The sequence below is a fragment of the Typopeltis vanoorti genome, chromosome 20 (genome assembly GCF_054136105.1).
Source record: "Typopeltis vanoorti isolate ZY-2024b chromosome 20, IOZ_Tvanoo_1.0, whole genome shotgun sequence".
NCBI classification, from domain to species: Eukaryota; Metazoa; Arthropoda; class Arachnida; order Uropygi; family Thelyphonidae; genus Typopeltis; species Typopeltis vanoorti.
The window spans coordinates 51413637-51432169 of record NC_143568.1 but is presented as its reverse complement, the minus strand read 5'-3'; the positions used below and the strand labels follow the sequence as shown (position 1 = coordinate 51432169).

Genomic DNA, 18533 nt, shown 5'->3' with positions numbered 1-18533 from the left:
CTGCTTCACTGATAGGTGTTTGACAGTATCAGCATTAAATTTGCAAGATTGGAAAAAGCATTTCAGTAAGCCTAATCCATTTTCCATATGGGCATCCATGTAGGGGGAACGTGGTTCCTGTGATGACATTGTGCAAAGAACATGAAAGTGATCACTTCCATATATGTTCTCTTCAACATACTATGTGAGCAGTGAAAGAATGGGAGGGGAACAGATTGCAAGATTGATTGCAGAATATGAGCTGGTAAGCATATGGAATAAAGTAATAAGTCTATTATTCAAAAGGGAGAGGTCATTATAGTTAAGGATTCTTTCAATGATTCAACTTCGTCTATTTGTGTTAGCACTACCCACAGAGTATTGTGACAATTAAAGTCATTCATAAGAAGTATGTGGTTCAGGCAGTTGCATGATAAAGTTATCAAGATTGATTTCATTTAACTCGGCACTCAGTCATAAATAAATTGAACATACTGTAATAAAAAATCCCATGGATAGACAAATTGCTACTGCTTCCAGAACAGTAGCAAGTTGGACATGATGGAAAGGAATATGACTACCTACTAGGATAGCTACTCATTCATGAGCAAAACCACTTCCAATTATGTCCTTGTATATAACAAAATTCCTTAAGGTAGGGTTCTCACTGGATCTTACATGTAGACGGAAAGGTTTGTGTTTCTGCAACAAAATCTTGATATCATCGATATTCTGATGAAATCCATGACAGTTCCATTGTAAAAACTTCCTACTGTTTTGGCTTTATAGACTTGTCTGGTTTTAGGGAGGTTGAGGGCTTATGTTTGTCAGGTTTTTATTTATCAATTGGTTTGGGGAAATATGGATGGCCAGGATCCATGTCTTCCTCTGGTAAAATATTCAATGAATCTAATGTGAGAAGGTCTTTAAGTGATAATTTTGCTAAGTGGGTTCTCATCATATGGAACCATTTTTGTAGTAGTCTTTGGAGTAAGATGGTAGGTCATGTGATTGTTGGGCTCAACAGAGAAGAAGCACTCAAAGTTCAGGTATGATGAAATTATCAGCTGGTGGTATAGACATATGAGTTCGAGTTACTGTTGACATTTTTGTAATTGTGACCTTCTCAGAATCGAAAATCTCAGAGCAGGTGTTTTGGAGGGAAACTTTCTTTTTTGCATCCTGATATGATGTTTTGTTCTGTTTTAAATTTTTGTATTTCTTTTTCATCTTTCCACTTCTGACATACATGAGAGTAAGCTGGATGATCTCCCTGACAGTTGATACATTTAGCTTTTTTTTGCAGAGCAAGATTTGTTATCATGCTCTTTACTAATACACTGGGCACAGATGGTAGAGCCATGACAGGCAGTTTGGGCATACCCATATCTCTGACATTTAAAGCATCTTAGTGGATTAGGGATGTACACTACAGATTTTACAGATGTTGGAGGCTTAGGTGTATCTAAAGTAAGGATGATGTTCCTGGTTGGAACCAAGTGATCGTCCCTACATATCAGAATGCACCTCACACCTATCACTCCCTGATCTTTAAGCTCTGAATATATCTCATCAGGAACATCAAGGAGGATCCCATTCTGATATCACTCCTCCACAAGAATTGAGTGTTTTATGAGGTGTTACTCTCACTGGTATTCCAGCCAATGATGCGGTTCCTAATGTTTCTCGGAATGTTGCTGACACGGTTTCCACAAGGATATCACCTGAACATAATTTCTTAACAGTTTTGGGAGGTCCTGCTAGTCCTAAACCTTTCTGAATAAAGAAGAGTGACATTTTGCCTATTGGTTTTTCACCTGTTGCAAGGATGATCAAAAAAAACACTGGTACATTCATACTAGTATCATATATCTTTTGTTTCTTACTACTGTTGCCTCTAAAATCTAAAATTGTTGAGCCTGTGTAGCTCAGTGGAAGAGTGGTGTTTGTACTCCTCAGCACTAAGCCTCCCAAAGAAAGAGCGGCACGAGTACGATTCTAGTGGCTGACTAGAACTTTGAGCTGGCATGGTTGGCCGAGGTGTTAGCATATCCGCTCTCCAGCCAAAAGGCCGCGGGTTCAAATCCTGCCATGGGCGTGGATGTTTGTGATTGTCTGTGAAAATACTGGTGGTGGTGATCTGTAGATGGCGTTGGTGTAGTTGCTGGAGTTAGTGGTGGAGACGAAGAGTTGTAGAGTAGGGGTGTCCTCCCTTGATGAGTCTATGGAGGTATCATGTAATAATAAATAATAATAAAAATAAAATAATAAAATGTTTGAAGATGAAGAATTTATGCTCAAGGAGTCTTTGGTTCAGCACCAGAGCTCCCTACCTACCACAGTGCCAACACATGGATGCACTCACTGGCAAGCAATGACTATGCTCGGGAGTAGAACACAAGGGCTATCCCAGCACAATAGCAAGCCTTGGATTGCAACCATTGATCATGGGGGCGGGAGACTTACTGCAACACCAATGATCCTTGCAGGCAAGCCCACTAGCTGACTGATCCTGGCCAGGCCATCCAAGTCAACCCATCTTGCCAAAGCAGAGGCAAAAGTAGTGCAGGACTACTAGGATCCCCCTTTCTGGATGTCCATGGGTCACACCGCATGGCAAACACGGTGGTAGGACACTGGACTCCAGCAATTGTGGTCTGGAAGAAAGGAGGATAAAAGACTCAGAAGTAGAGCAAAGAATACAGGAAGTAAAAAAAAAAAAAAAAAAAGGAAGAATGAAAAGGGCCAGTACAATCACTGGGAAGTCCCTTCCACCATGAACAAGTGCTTCACAAGGAGGGGCCTTGGTCAGAAGTTTGAATGATTGTTTGGCAGAATTCTTGTAGTATTCATCTATAAAAAAATAAATTAAAGATGGATAAAGGAATTTATTATCATCATGGAGACCTACAGGATCAAGGACTCATCAAGGAAGCCATACATCACACCAGCTGTCATACATTCTCTTACTCAATCACACTGGATGCAATCACCATTCTAAATATTGTTGTCATGAACCAAGTTATCATGAACCATTAATGGTTCATGATAACTTTGTTTTAAATTGAATTTAGTCTATTTAAATCTGCAGAAACTTTTATAACTATTCCTTTAAACTCTAATAGTGTAATCATGTCAACTCAGATGCAAATGAGACATTAGCTAGTAAGAATATGGTACAAAATTCATTAATACAGATCATCTATGATCTGTATTTTGAATGTATATGTAGTTATCTTTCTCCCTGATGATGTCCATATTAAAGTGGACAAAATATATCAAAGTTTTTAATAAAATTATATTTTTTGCTCTGCATGTGTAAGCCATATAAGTATCTAGAAAAAAAGTATAGTTACACATTTCCTTAAAACATTTGATTAGAAAGTAAATTCATTCTAAAGTGTGTTTAAAGCTGTTGATATATGTTTTAGTAATTTATCCAAATGAAATATGCTGTGGTTCATACAAAAATGAATTAAATTACTGAAATGCTGTGGATGAAGACAAGATATGCTGTGTTCAATATGCTGACTTAGGATGTAGGAAGAATTTAACTCCACATACTCAGTTAAAAGAACTAAATGATCAAGTATATGTGGCCTTTCAATATGACAAGGAAATCCACATCCAAGTTATCTGTCAAAAATTAGTACATGAAAATACCCATAAAACTAGAGAAATGTACCAGGCAGCTAATTCCTTATGCACAAAAGAAAGAAACCCAAAAGACTAAAAATAAAAGCTAAAAACAGCAAGATATCTAAAGACAAAAATGAAGAATTATTAGTGTGGAAAAATCATGTTGACAAACTAATGAATAATTCATCAGTGATCTTCACTACAAATGCTTTGCAAAAATAATAATTCAGAAATAACTTCCCATTATGTGTAATAATTTTACAATGTAAGAATTTAAAACTGCACTAAAAACTCACAAGAAGGAGAACGCAGGATGTTATGACAGCAGAGACTATTAAGCATGGAGGAAAAGAGTTTTGAAAACAATTCTTAAATATCTGTAATATAGCTTTGGCTGCATCCAACATTCCAACATAATGGAAGGCCTAATAATACCAATACCGCAAAGAAGGCAATCTGAACAACCCAGAAAATTACAGAGGAATCACACTACTTCCTATCATAGTGAAAATCTATAACAGGATGCTTCTAAATTGAATTGAACCATATGTAACACCTTCTCTTCAAAAATCAAGCAAGTTTCTTGAAAAACAGAAATCGTTGAATACATACACTGCCTTAGAAGTGCTAGAAGGAGCAAGAGATAAAAACCTTCCATTAATCTTAAACTTCATAGATTTCTCAAAAGCCTTTGATTGAATCAATAGACCAAGATATTCAAAATGCTCAGTTATTATGGCATACCCTTAAAAATAATAAAAACAATAGTAGAACAATACCAAAATTATCATGCAAGAGTAATGGTTAATGGAGAGATGACTCAGAGCTTTCCTATTTCCACTGGAGTTCTTCAGGGAGACTCTTTGGCACCATAGCTTTTCATTATTAAGCTTGATTATGTATTCAGACTCACAGGAAATAAGTAGACAAAACTCTTGAAGATTCAGCTGGAAAAAACCAAATAAGAAGCTTTTGTTTTGCAGATGATATAGTACTGATTGATTAGCATTCAGACCACCCAAAACCACTTAGATAATTTGTGTAAAAATGGAACACTGATTGGGTTGACAGTTAATAGCAGTAAAAACTGAATTTCTAAAGAACAAAATAGAAGGAAATCTTAAGCTAAATGACCACATTGTTGTAAATGATTTTCAGTACCTTGATTCCTACATCGATAATCTAACTGATGTAGTGAAAAGAAAGCACAAAGCTCTTCAATTCCATAAAAGTCTAACTAATATCTGGAAATCCATTCTTATCACCATAAATATTAAAATTCATCTGTATAAAAAACTACCAGTCAAGCCATATTTACATATATTGGCCAGACATTGGACACTACTCAACAGCAGGTTAATACCATTAGCAGTTTTGGGACAGCATACTTTCTAACAATAGAAGGATATACCGACAAGCTCACATTCTTAATACTGTCATTCCTGAAGAATGCCAGCAAAAATCTTTAATAGAAATCCAAAAACGTCAATTGAGAAAGTTGGGACACCAACATAGACATCCACCTTCACTTACATTCAGTGCTCTTGCTCTCTACAGGCCAACTAATGGACACAGAGAAAGACCAACAAAAGTTTTGACAATACATAAGCACTCTTCTTTTTGAAGATGAGGCTCACAAAACATCTGATACCTACCATTTTGAAAAAATAGAGCAACTTGACTCACTTTCATCTAATAGAATATCATATCTAACATTCTAGAAAACTCGCCATAAGTTTTTGTTATATTAATGTGTGTGTGTGTGTGTGTATATTTTCCCCCCCCCTATTCATACATGAATAAATGATAAGTATGTATTTTTTACTATTATTAATAGTAAATTAAATATATTTCTTTTGGTTATGAAGATATTTAAAGACTCAATCCTGGAACACAAATCTTTGTGCAAGTTCGATTTATGAATTAGTTTCAGCTATTTTCTTTATTTTGAAATTAGGAGTTAAACCACTCTGAAATGAGAGAGTAATTTATTAAGGGTGCAAATGATAAGACTGCATGGCTGCACGCACGTGCGCGCGCGCACACACAGTAGATTCCAGATAATTGGGGAGTTCATTTATTTGAGACAAATATTGAAGAACGGAAACAAGTCGAGAATATAACCCAAAGTTGCTTCATTTATTTGGGCCACTTTATTGGGACAGTGGCTGTAGATGGTGCACATGTAGTGAGTTACACTGAGTGCTGCTGTCAGTGAGTGCCTGGATACAGAGTAGAGAGGACGCACATTTTGACAGTGTAATGATTCTACTTACAGTAACTGCTAGGTAGGGTACTTCTGATTAAAACAATGTGTGTTAATTTTTTAGTAAAAAGTGTAACAAACATTGTAGCAATTTAATATTTTTTTTCTTTTTATATGGCCCCTGTCAAGATACCAAGGAAAGATCTAACGTTAGCAGATAAAAGCTACCTTAATCAGCAAACAAAAAAGCCAACTGTTTAAAATCAGTCATTGTTAGCTGGCAGAGATAACAAATAATCACGTTTGTTAGGCCAGAAGGACAAACTGTGAGAAGAATGGGTATTGCGTGATAGACAACAGGGAAAATCCCAAAAAACGGAAGCTAGAAAGCAAGGATCCAGATGTTGAGGACACTCTTGTTCTCTAATGAAACTGGGCATAGCATACGTATAAATGATCAAATGTTAAAAACCAAATCAGAAGAGTTAGCTAGAAAGCTGGGCCATGTGAGCTTTAAAGGTACATCATCATCATCAAATTCCTGACATTTATTCTCAAGGGGTGTACAGGATATGATAGTACTGTTAAATTCTGAATGAAAGAGAATTTATTTCATAATTATTTCATTCAGATTTAACGAGTAACAACATTCCCGGAGCTAATAATTGTGCATCAGAGAACAGAAAGCTGAATGTAAATTACCGACACCATTTATAATTCAAGTAATTTTCTCTATCCATTTTACTGTTGTTGGTCATTGTTAAAATTATCAGAAGTTAAAATATGTGAACCTTCTGTTAATGTGTAACTATCTGAATCATAATGCAAGCTAGGTAATTGGATTAAGCATTGACGATCTGAGGCAAACACGTGCACCAGAGTTGAATTGCATGCAGAAGTTTCTGGTGAAGCACACTGGGTGCTGGAGAAGTTAGGTGACAAGAGCAAAAAAGGAGAAGAACGTGACGTAGGAAGAAACACATCGCACCTCGGATATATAGAGCTTGTCAGCACCAGCTCGGGACTTTTTTCCTTTTTCTTCATTTTACAGATTCGAGTTCCAGGATTCCCTTGGAAGGTTGCAGGAGCGCGCGGACATGTAGTGAGGCAGCCCATGGTCAAGCAGCAATTCAGAGAGTACAGCCTTCGGCCTTGCGGAAGGCACAGCACAGACCAACAAGTTATACCAAACCACTCAATCCGATAGCGGCAGGCTAGAATGGCTTACATCGAAGGAGGCAAACCATGTCCAAGCCCCCAATTGATTTCTTCAGACAAAATCAAGCAGACACATGATCACCAAGATGAAAACACTCCATAGACGAATAAGAAGAAGACGAAGTATTTCTGCAGTTCCTGGTAATGTTAAAATTTTGTTCTATTAAGCTTAAGTTCTAAGAGGGATTATTCATGTTCGTGCAAGGAACTTTCTAGTTAATCAAGTTACATTAAAGGAAAGGACTTTTAAAGGAAAGGACTTTAGGGCTAAAGCAAGTAGAAAAAGGTGGAACCGTATGTTCTAGAAAGGAAAGTTGTATAGGAATTTGTTTATGCTTTGTGGTGTACTTAGTCTGATAATTCATTAAGCCTCAGGAAGTGTTGATTCCAACTAGAATGTTAAGCTACAAGTTGGAACTCTTATTTAGTTTCAATTGAGATTTTAAGTCATGTAATGCAATGTTAAGGGTGAATTTGTATTACTTAATTGAATTCGATCTGAAGGATAGTTTTGATTTTTAACTAGAAATTAATGGTACTTGTACTAAGACTGATTTGATAAATAAATAAATGTCTTTTTTTTGTCAATCTAACAACTTGCCTGATTTTAATCCTAATGCACTGCTCATAGGATTAAATCTATGATGCTGACGAAACAGGTCTGTTTTACTGTGCCACACCACAGAGGTCCCTGAGCTATAAACTTGCACTGCTGTCAGGTTCAAAAAAAAGCCAATGGATTGCATTACCATGTTGTGATGCTACAATATGTCAGGAAGTGACAAACAGACATTATTGGAAAATAAGCGCCAAGCCTTGATGCTTTAAAGGGCTTAGAATGGAAGTTTGTAGTTTTGTATTATGCCAACAAGAATGCATGGATGACTTCTGTTATTTTTCAGGAATAGCTAATGAGTTGGGATGAAGAATTGCAATGAAATTTAAGAAAAATTAGTCTTCTTCTGGACAATTGTGTGGCACATCCTCAATTAGATTGTTTGAAAAACATTTAACTTGAATTCCTTCCTGCTAATACCACATCTCTGGTATAGCTACTGGACATGGGAATCATAAAAAAATTTGAAGACATTGTATCACAGAAGGTTGGTACACTACATCCTTGAAACAATTGAAGAAAATCTACTGACATCATCTTCAATGGTCAAAGAAATCAGCACAAAGGTTTTACTGTGCAGCTTTAATTGAAGATTGAGGGGACACGCTGCTAATGATATTAGATTACTTGAATCCGGTTAGTCAAGACTTACAACTGCAGTGCCAGTAACAGTATTTCATGTACCGGTGAGTTTATGAGATGGAATCTTACAGGATCAAATACATAGTGCAGTTTTGTTACAGACATGGTGAATTAGTTGATGATGATGAAGAAATACATCACCAAATAGAGACTATGAGCACAAAAAGAGTAATCATAATGAGAGACTAACTATCCAAACATTGATTGGTAGCAGTAAAATGTCATGAGAAGAATGAAACCGAATTTAATGAATTGCTGCGAGACAGCTTCCTCAAGCAGCATGTGACAGAAGGAACTCGAGGTCAAAGTATTAGATTTGATTATAGTATCAGAGAGTGTTTCAGTTAAAGACATTACTATTCTGCCCCTGGTTGGTGAGAGTGATCATGCAGAACTCACTTCTGAAGTGAATAAATTTATGATTGTTCCATTCAAAAAAAGGTTATGACTGAACTAAAAAGCACAAAATTATGAACAATTGAGGAATATACTGAATTCAGTGAAATGGTATTGGTTGTCGGATGGGAAAAATATCAACAGTGCATGGGAAGCATTTAAAGAATACTTAAATGATGCAATATCAGAATGTGTCCCAAGAGTTTAAAGAATAAATAGGGTAGGAGTCAAATGGATGTGTAACCTTATTAAGAAGAGATTCTTACGGATGATGTGGAAGGAATACAGTGTGCATAAGGATGATGTCCATTATGAAAATTATAAGTAGCAGGCTAGAATAATCATAACTGTTGTACAGAAAGCAAAGTCTGAGTATGAAAAGAAACTGGCAAGTTAAAGACATCCCACAAGAATTCTATTGATATGCTGCAAGTTAAAGAAAGAATGAATATGAAAGAATAACTCTTCTAAATGCAGATGGTGTAAAGGTAACAGGCAGAAGAGCTTGTTTAACTAATGAGTGCCCATTTTGCTAAAAGCTATCAACCTGGTGTACACAACATCGAGTTCACTGCTACCTCTCTGAATGAAGAAACTCAGGTATATGAAGAGGAGGTATTAGAGCTGTTGCACAAACTGAATAAGAACTCAGAAATAGGAACTGATGCGATATCAGCACGAGTGCTATAATAGTGTTCAACTGAACTGGCTATTCCTTTGATCAGGTTATATAATTTGAGTTTCAAAACAGGGAAGATTCTGCCGGAGTGGAAAGAATGTATAGTAATCCAATTGCACAACAGTGGTACAAAGATCGATGTATCCAACCATCGACCAATCAGTAGCTCAGGAGCGGTGGTGAAGACTTAGAAAAATTGGTTAAGGCTCCCATTCAGAAATGGTTTGACAGAGAATCTCTACTTTGCAATGAACAACATGGGTTTACTAAGGGAAGGTCATGTTTTAGCAACTTGCTCACATTCTATAATAATGTTATCATTGAACCGGACAAGGGGGAATGGATATACCATGATACTTTTGGATTTTGCTAAGGCTTTCAACAGAATGCAGCATGAAAGATTGTTAAATAAATTGGAGAATATGGGTTTAGATTATAAAATATTAGCATGGATAAGAGGATGGCTGACTGACCGATATCAAAAACTGTTATATGGGGGATGTGAGTCTGCAGTATTTAAGGTAACCAGTGGTGTATGACAACGATGAGTTCTTGGGTCACTGTTATTCAATCTGTATATTAATGATATTTGGAAGGATTTGACAGGTGACATACAGCTATTTGCTAATGATACAAATATAGGTATATATATACAAAGATTGTTAAATAAATTGGAGAATATGGGTTTAGATTATAAAATATTAGCATGGATAAGAGGATGGCTGACTGACCGATATCAAAAACTGTTATATGGGGGATGTGAGTTTGCAGTATTTAAGGTAACCAGTGGTGTATGACAACGATGAGTTCTTGGTTCACTGTCATTCAATCTGTATATTAATGATATTTAGAAGGATTTGAGAAGGATTTGACAGGTGACATACAGCTATTTGCTAATGATACAAAGATAGGTAGGGTAATCAGGAATGAGGCTGATATGCACTACTTGCAGAATGATTTGAATAGGCTGGAATTGTGGGCATGTGATAATGGATATCAGTTCAACGTCAGTAAATGCAAATTCATATACTTTGGCGTGATTAGATATCCACTGTCTTATTGTATTGGTGGGGTTATGCTAGAAGAAACTGATTAAGCTAGGGATCTTAGAGTTAGTAGGTAGCAAGGTTGAAGTTAAGCAGCCATGTAGCAAAGATTGCAAATACAACTCAAAAGATAATTGCAATGCTGAGACGAACTTTCACATGTAAAGGTAAGGATGTCATTTTGCCTCTTTACAAGGCCTTGATAAGACCTCAGTTGGACTATTGTGTGCAGGTCTGGTTTCTGTTGCGATTCTGATACAGTGGAAAGAGTGCAAAGAAGAGTGTTAAAAATGATATCAGGATTGTGGAATACCAATTATGGAGACAGACTGAGAATTTTTAGACTGCAGACACTAGTATAACAGGAGAAAGAGGGTGATATGATTGAGGCTTAGAAACTTCTGAAAGGGTCATACAAAAGGACCAGAGGGCATCCTAGGAAGCTGAGAATGAATGTCGCTAATAAGGGGGTTACGGCTAGATTATTTCTGATAGTGTGATGCATGATTAAAATGGATTGACATTGGATGTGATGTGGTGTGTGCAAGCAGTGTGAATGAATTCCAGAGCAAGTATGATAGATGTTGTGTGTAGCATGCGGCCTCTTTTGATGAGTCCCTGATTCCCTAGAGGTCTCTTAATAATAATAATAATAACAACAAAGGTTCTTTTTATGTCAGTTTCATTCACAGGGTGCACAGACAAATTATGTTTCAATATGCAATTAATAATGCAAAGTAATATATAACACAGTATAAATGGTATGAAAAAACAGGAAAATAATTTTTTTTAAAATATGCTTTATTTGGCTGTTTGACCTTCCTTATGAAATTATCAAGAGATGATGAACAGAGGCTTCTTTCTTTCATTCACAAATCTCTCAATAATAGGTCAAATTATCTGCTTATCTTTGGACTTTTTAAAAAAACACAAGGCTTTAGAATTCATCTTCTCTAACTGCTTTCCATCTTCATATTTCTTTATAATTTTCATCCCACATCAATTTTGGTGCATTTATGGATGGGATCACTTTTCTACTTCTGTTCCTTTTTCCAGTCAAGCCTATACTTTGTCATGGCACAAACAAAACACTAAAATTATTAAAGTGTATGAACACAAATACAGAGCATGTTGTTCAATAGTAAACACAGCGAAACTGAGGTCACATGCATGTACAACATTGTAATGAGTGCCTTGCAGAAAACTACTGTTAGATTTTAGGAGTAATGAGGATCAGAAGAGTTTAAAAAAATTTTTATAACTTAAATTTTTTTCCATAGCCCTTTCAGAATAATTCACATAAATCAGAATTTACGAGTCAGGATCTACCTGTATTTATGTTTCTTGCATTTTATATTGGAATACTGATTTATCTAAATACTGATAGTTCTGATTGCTATTATTTAAATGTTTTACATCGCCAAAATGAAGCTTATTGGCTCTTTATTTTAAATAATTTATGAATGCACCTTTTTGACAACTCGTATAGCAGAGTATATAAGTTCTTTTCGCTATACCCTTAGTATTATACTTTGGTCTAGCTACTCACTGATGAGATCTCGATAAAGATCGAAACCGGTCTGGGTAGTGACCTCCCACCATAATGTATAACATCATACATCTCCTAGGAGATGGGTTTTACATTATGGAAAACAGTAGGAATAGCAATCAGAACTTTCTCCACCTTTGCAACGAGTTGCCCTAGTTTGTACCACGTACTTGAACAATGTGCTTTAGCTTATGCTAGTAGTCGCCGATACGTTTATAGTTACTATATTCGGCATGAAACTCTTTGATTCCGATCTTTGAGTTTCTTATTCGGTTTTAAAACACTGTGGGATTTAATATCCCCTTAATTTAAATAATGTTTTACATTGCTGTAATGAAGCCTATTGGCTCTTTATTTTAAATAATTTATGGGTGCACCTTTTTGGCAACTTGTATAGCAGCGTATGTAAGTTCTTTTCGCTATACCCTTAGTATTATACTTTGGTCTAGCTACTCACTGATGAGATCTCAATAAAGATCGAAACCGGTCTGAGTAGTGACCTCCCAACATAATGTATAACATCATACATCTCCTAGGAGATGGGTTTTACATTATGGAAAATACTAAGAATAGCGATCAGAACTTTCAGAACGATCAGAACATTGCAAAGGTGGAGAACTTTCTCCACCTTTGCAACGAGTTGCCCTAGTTTGTACCACATACTTGAACTATGTGCTTTAGCTTACGCTAGTAGTTGCCGATACGTTTATAGTTACTATATTTGGCATGAAACTCTTTGATTCTGATCTTTGAGTTTCTTATTCATGGTTTTAAAACAATGTGGAATTTAATATCCCCTTAATTTAAATAAATTCAGCTAAATATTTATCTTGTTCACAAATAGAAAATTTACTTTAAAGTCATATATATCATAACAATTGTACAACAAATTCTGGAAATGTATAATTCAGAAGAAATTGCTACTCGAGACAAATTCACTGCCAGTAATCCTCATACTGGATGCAAGGAAAACTTGAAAAGCTTGTCTGTGCCTTAGTTCTTGAATCACTGTTCAAACAGTATTTATTTTTGTTTGAACAAATATAAATATATCACTCCAAAAAAGCAATGCAGAGTATGTTATCCGAAGCATAAAGAAATAATAGTATTGCATTCAATGCCTTCAAAATTTATACTGTACCGAACACTTCCAGCAGTGGTGTGATAAATAACTTTCCTATAATTAGTAAGTTTGATTCAATAAAATTGTTGCTGATATATTCATATACTTTGAAACATAAAAAACACATTTTTTATAAGAGCATCTATATGAATTATTTTGCATTTCTTGTGGAAATTCTTGAAACTCATATAGAAGATTTTTTTTTTTTTAGATGTTATACTTCTAAATAAATCCAGTGCAACTCTTTAGGATTCATCAACTAAACTGAATAAGTACTGTAACAAATTTGAAATGGATATCAGCAATAAAAAGATAAGAACTATGAAAATAGGCAGTAACATAGAAAACATTATCTGCATTCTAAATGCAGAACTTACAGAACAAAAAAACATTTAAAGTACTAATTTGATAAACTAATACTTTAATTCACTAAACATGAAGAATCATGTTTAGTGAAGATGGCAAATTAAATAATGGAAAGACATACAAGAAATAAGCAAAGGTGGTATGGCAGGGAGGTGAATACACTTATAGGGAATAAGAGAAAAATATGCCAAACGACTAAATCAGCAGTGCAGCAATTTGATTACCAGTCTTTAATCAACTACTTTATTTCTAATCTAACTATTGGATTCATGAGTTAAAATTGGCATGAATGCAGTCTTACATAAAGACAGCGTTCAAACCATTTTAATTTACTCTAGATACTCTCTAATTTAATCTAGATATGAGAGCTAAACTAGAAATAAAGCAGCTGATCAAAACTAGAAATCATGAATAGCATCGATGGCAGTATCACATATTAAAAATGAAGTTATTAGAAAGAAATATGACATAGCATTCAGTAATGTGTGCGAAGCAGAGAATGGGAGAGAGAAAAGCTTATCCAAACAAATGGCATAAGAATAAAATACCTCTTCTTTGCAGATGACATCATCCTGATTGAAGAAGATGCAGCAAGGCTGGAACAGACATTGCAAACACTATACACAGAAGGAAAAAGATATGGACTAAATGTCAACTTTGAAAAAACTAAAACAATGATATTTGGACAACAGGAGTTACTGAACAGAGCTACCACAGACAGATTTCAAGTGGAAAATGTGGAACACTTCACATATCTTGGATGCCACATGACCCCAAAAAAGAGATAAAAATTAGAATAGCCAGAGCAACAAGTATTTTAAAAGCCATGGACAAAATATGGAAGAGCCGAGCTATAAAGATGCAAACTAAACTGTGCATTGTAGAAACCTGTATCTTCAGTAGCATGCTCTATGGATGTGCGGCCTGGGTACTTCTGAAATCTGAAAGGAGGATATCAGCATTTGAGAGGAAGTGCTATAGAAAGATCTTGAGAACAAGCTGGATCCAGAAAGTGAACAATGAGGAAATCTACAGACAACCAAAAGAAAACCTGATCCAGAAAATAATCAAAAGGAACTATGTCTCTTTGGCCATATATGTAGAATGAACGATGAGAGGAAAATAAAAATGCTGCTGTTTGGGATGATTGAAGGAAAGAACAAAAAAGGAAGACCAAACAGAGAATGTGGCGGTGACATTGTCAAATGGTGTGGAAACTCTATACACAAATTGAGTCATCTTGCACAAAATAGAATGCAATGGAAGAATCATATCAAGATGGCATCAGACACCTACAGGCATTGGACCCATGGTTGTTGATGAATATGTGTGAAGTAGAGAATGGATCCAAAACATATGTTTGATACCAAGAGAGTAGGGAAAAAAAATGGAGGAAGACTAAGTTGTAAGTAAACTGAAGCAGTTAGAAGTGTCCTAGAAGACCAAAATATAAGATCTGACAACTGAAGTTCTGATAAATAACAGATTAATTTGGAAGAAAATTTGATAGGAAAATAATAACAATGTAAACAATCATGTTGTACTATCATATCAATATACCACTTGAGAGTAACTTATCAGGTATTGGTAAATGCAAAAATGAATGTATGGGATAAATAACATCAGAATGGATTAATACATCATACCCTGGAAAAAGATCACTTTATCTGACAAAGCAATGCTATTACACAAAGCTAACCATATTAGATTTGTGTAATGTATCACAATTAGATCATGAATACTATTCTTAAGAGCAATCATACAAAACCCAGTGAACTGTAACCAAACTAACTAGTTTTAATCAAAATTTGGTACATGCCTTATCTTAACATCGTTCCAAAAGTAAAAATTACAGATCACAATTCTCACACAGCATCAAGTATGTGCCTTTCTTTATTTTTTAGGTTACTTGTCTTTTATTGTCTTTTAAAATAAAGATGTTAGCTTGAGCTAGTAAAACATTAGCATGTAAACAGTTTAATAATTATTTATTCCATTCCAAGTAGCATGTAATCCTCCTCCCAGAGGTCTTAAATATGTATGCTATTATGGAAGTACATTTCTTTTACTAAGTTGGCAGATGAAGTCTGCATAATAACTAATTTTCATATAGTTATTTTGAAATGTCACTTTTTCTTCTCAGGCTCAGCTTCATTGAAGAACAACCTTGTTTTCTGCTCAAAAAAGTACATGATGGTTGTAGAGGTCCAAAAGAAGTGTTTTATTTTTCAATGACATAGCTCAAAGTTTTACAATATGTATTGAGTTAAACAAATATATTGTGCCCCTTCAACAGATATACCTGGTATTTATCCTGCTAAATGCAGGGGGTTTTGGATGATCTAACATATGACCTTGTGTCATGTTATTTCAAAACGACTCAAAATTTCAAAATGTTATTTCAAAATTTACCCTACAGGGAATACATTGAAATGTATTCCCTGTAGGGTAAATTCATGGTGCTTCCATAATGGTTCTACATGTAATATCAGGAATCATGCTGATATGCATGATTCCTGATATATATTATTCGGTTTATGATTGAGTTTCAATTTAAAGTAGGGTATCCTTCTGAAAATCTAGCTCAGTCTTAGGTGTAATTGAATCAGATATAGGAAATATACAGTTCGGTTCTAATTCAAATATTAACTAAATTTTTCTGGTGGAATCTATCCAGATTTAAAACAAATTATATGATTCTTCCTCACCATACTTTTAAATAACAAGTGTATCATTAACTTAATTTATCCATATGTTTGTTCAGTTTCTAAATGTCAAGTAGTAAGATATATATATATATATATATATATATATATATATTTTTTTTTTTTTTTAAGGAAAATTAAAATACATTTCTTGCTAACATAGATTATGCAACCACTTCATTATACACCAGGTTCTCTCCACCTACACACTATAAATGCATTAAGCAGCACTGCCATTCCATATTTTAAAAAAAAAAAAATTTGATTGATATACTGGAACTGCAATATTTATTTAACACACTATAATACAATAAAATCATGCATGTTACTTAACACAATTATGAAATACTTACTCTTCACTACAGCAAATAAAAATTTGTTACCTTACAAATGGAGCATGTTGTGGCTGCACAAAAACAAAAAGACAAACACCAACTAGCTGGATAGAAGTTATGAGAATATAGCTGCGATCACGAGAAATGGTTTTCTGAAGTTCTACCATCCATTCCCGTTGATTTGTAGTACTAAAAATTAAAAGTAATACTTATATATTATAGTTCTAGAAAAACTGCAAATAAATAAATTTATGGATGAAAATACCATTTCAGATCAAATTATTTTAGCCAAGCAACAGGATCTATAATCCAATTAGACTAGTATGCACATAAAAGTTATAACCCAAGTAACATGATTCACATTTTTTGGTACTTCTGTCAGAATTTTATTAAGTAAAACATTAAGGACCTTCACAAATAGCATCTTAATATTGTGCTGTACAATTTATGAGTATTCAATTAAGGTCGGAAAAGTCACTGAAAGTCACTGCAAAATATAGCCTCTCTCAGTGGATCCCAGTTTCTAATGACCTGCTATTCCAAAAGGGGTTATGGTTGGTATTTCTTCCTACATCTATAGCAGGTGGAAGTACCAACTAATGCTGTAATATTACTACACCCTACCGAGGAAAGGTCAAATTCAAAGGGATCTGATCTGAACATTTAAGCTGATTGTAGTTTTAAATTTGGATATGGAATAAACACTATTGCAGTGATAGGCATGTGAAAGAAAAAACATCGCTGTATCACTGTTCGGGTTGCCCAATTCTGACAGACTATTAGACAGGATAACTAATATCAGCTGGTGACTATTAAGAGCAGAGGCCATCACAGGTACATGTAGTCTACTACTTCAGGAAGTACTGGCAACTTCAACTGATGTTTGACTGACAGTTGGTTTATGTTTAAGCTAAAGGGAAGATAGGTTACTGCTGCAAACCTGTGATTAGGAGGCTGATTTTTCAGGGTGTAGAAACAAAAAATCATTCTTCCACAGACCTAGTAAAACTATAGTTTCCACAGGGACCTGAACATAACATGGAACCAAAATTTTTACTTAATGTATGAATTGGAGATTCTTTCTATACAGTAAGGCAGATAGGTAAAAGTGATATTCAGAAGGGCAGTACTCAATTCATGTACTCAGGACGCGAGGATGGCAAAAATCAACAAAGTATTTCCATTTCTAAACAGAAATGGAAATACTAGTAATGGTCTTCTTGGGTAACTGAATTATAGGAAGGCTACTAACTCCTAAATTTAAAACTAATACATTCAGTAGCATATCAGCGAACCACAATGTGGTTTGCTGATATGATACTAATGAGGATTCTGAAGATAGAGAGAATGAGTGCTTTTTTAATCAGATACAGGATATACTAAGCAGTTTTAAGAGCATTGATAGTCATTTTAGAGGATTTTAATGCCACGAATGACACTGATTTCAATTACTGAGCAGACATAATTAGACCATATTGCATTGGTAATTGCAACGACAGTGGTGACAGATTCCTTCAGTTATGTAAGCTAAATGAACTGAGAATAACCACCACCTACTTCAAGCATAATAATATTTATAAAAACACTTGTGTTTCAACTGATAATATCCACAAGAACATGACTAATTATGTCCTAATTAAGAGTAAATGGGCAAGTTCTCTAAGGAACACTAAAATACAATGAAGTGCAAAGATAGGAACTCACTGCTACTTTGTCAAGAACACATTGCAAATGAAGCTTAGAAAAATGTATCCACTGCATGTGTCACTGGATAATACCAAAGCATTTAGTGATACTCAGAATTTGCCAAAATGATTGATTTGCTCAGATGTTACAAAAAAGCTAGCCTACAAGATCAAGATGTGGGATGGCTTCAAGAAGGCTGTGCATGAAATAGTCAATTTATTTTAGGGATTAGAGAGAAGCAAAAAGTGAATTATTTGAAGAGTGAGAGAAGGAAAATTAATTGCAAAAAAAGAAGAGAATGCAAGAAGAGGCAGGAGGTGCATCCAAATAATGAATAAACAATTATCT

At 34.9% G+C, this 18533-nt stretch overlaps 1 protein-coding gene across 1 annotated transcript in view; it reads right to left on the bottom strand.

The window, feature by feature from the left end:
* Positions 1–18533, bottom strand: part of Synj (synaptojanin) — a 384587-nt gene that overhangs the window by 163048 nt on the left and 203006 nt on the right. Inside the window, exon 14 of the mRNA XM_090410710.1 lies at positions 16548–16688. Within this exon, the coding sequence (XP_090266836.1) occupies positions 16548–16688 (141 nt within the window). The remainder of the gene's footprint in view (positions 1–16547; positions 16689–18533) is intronic.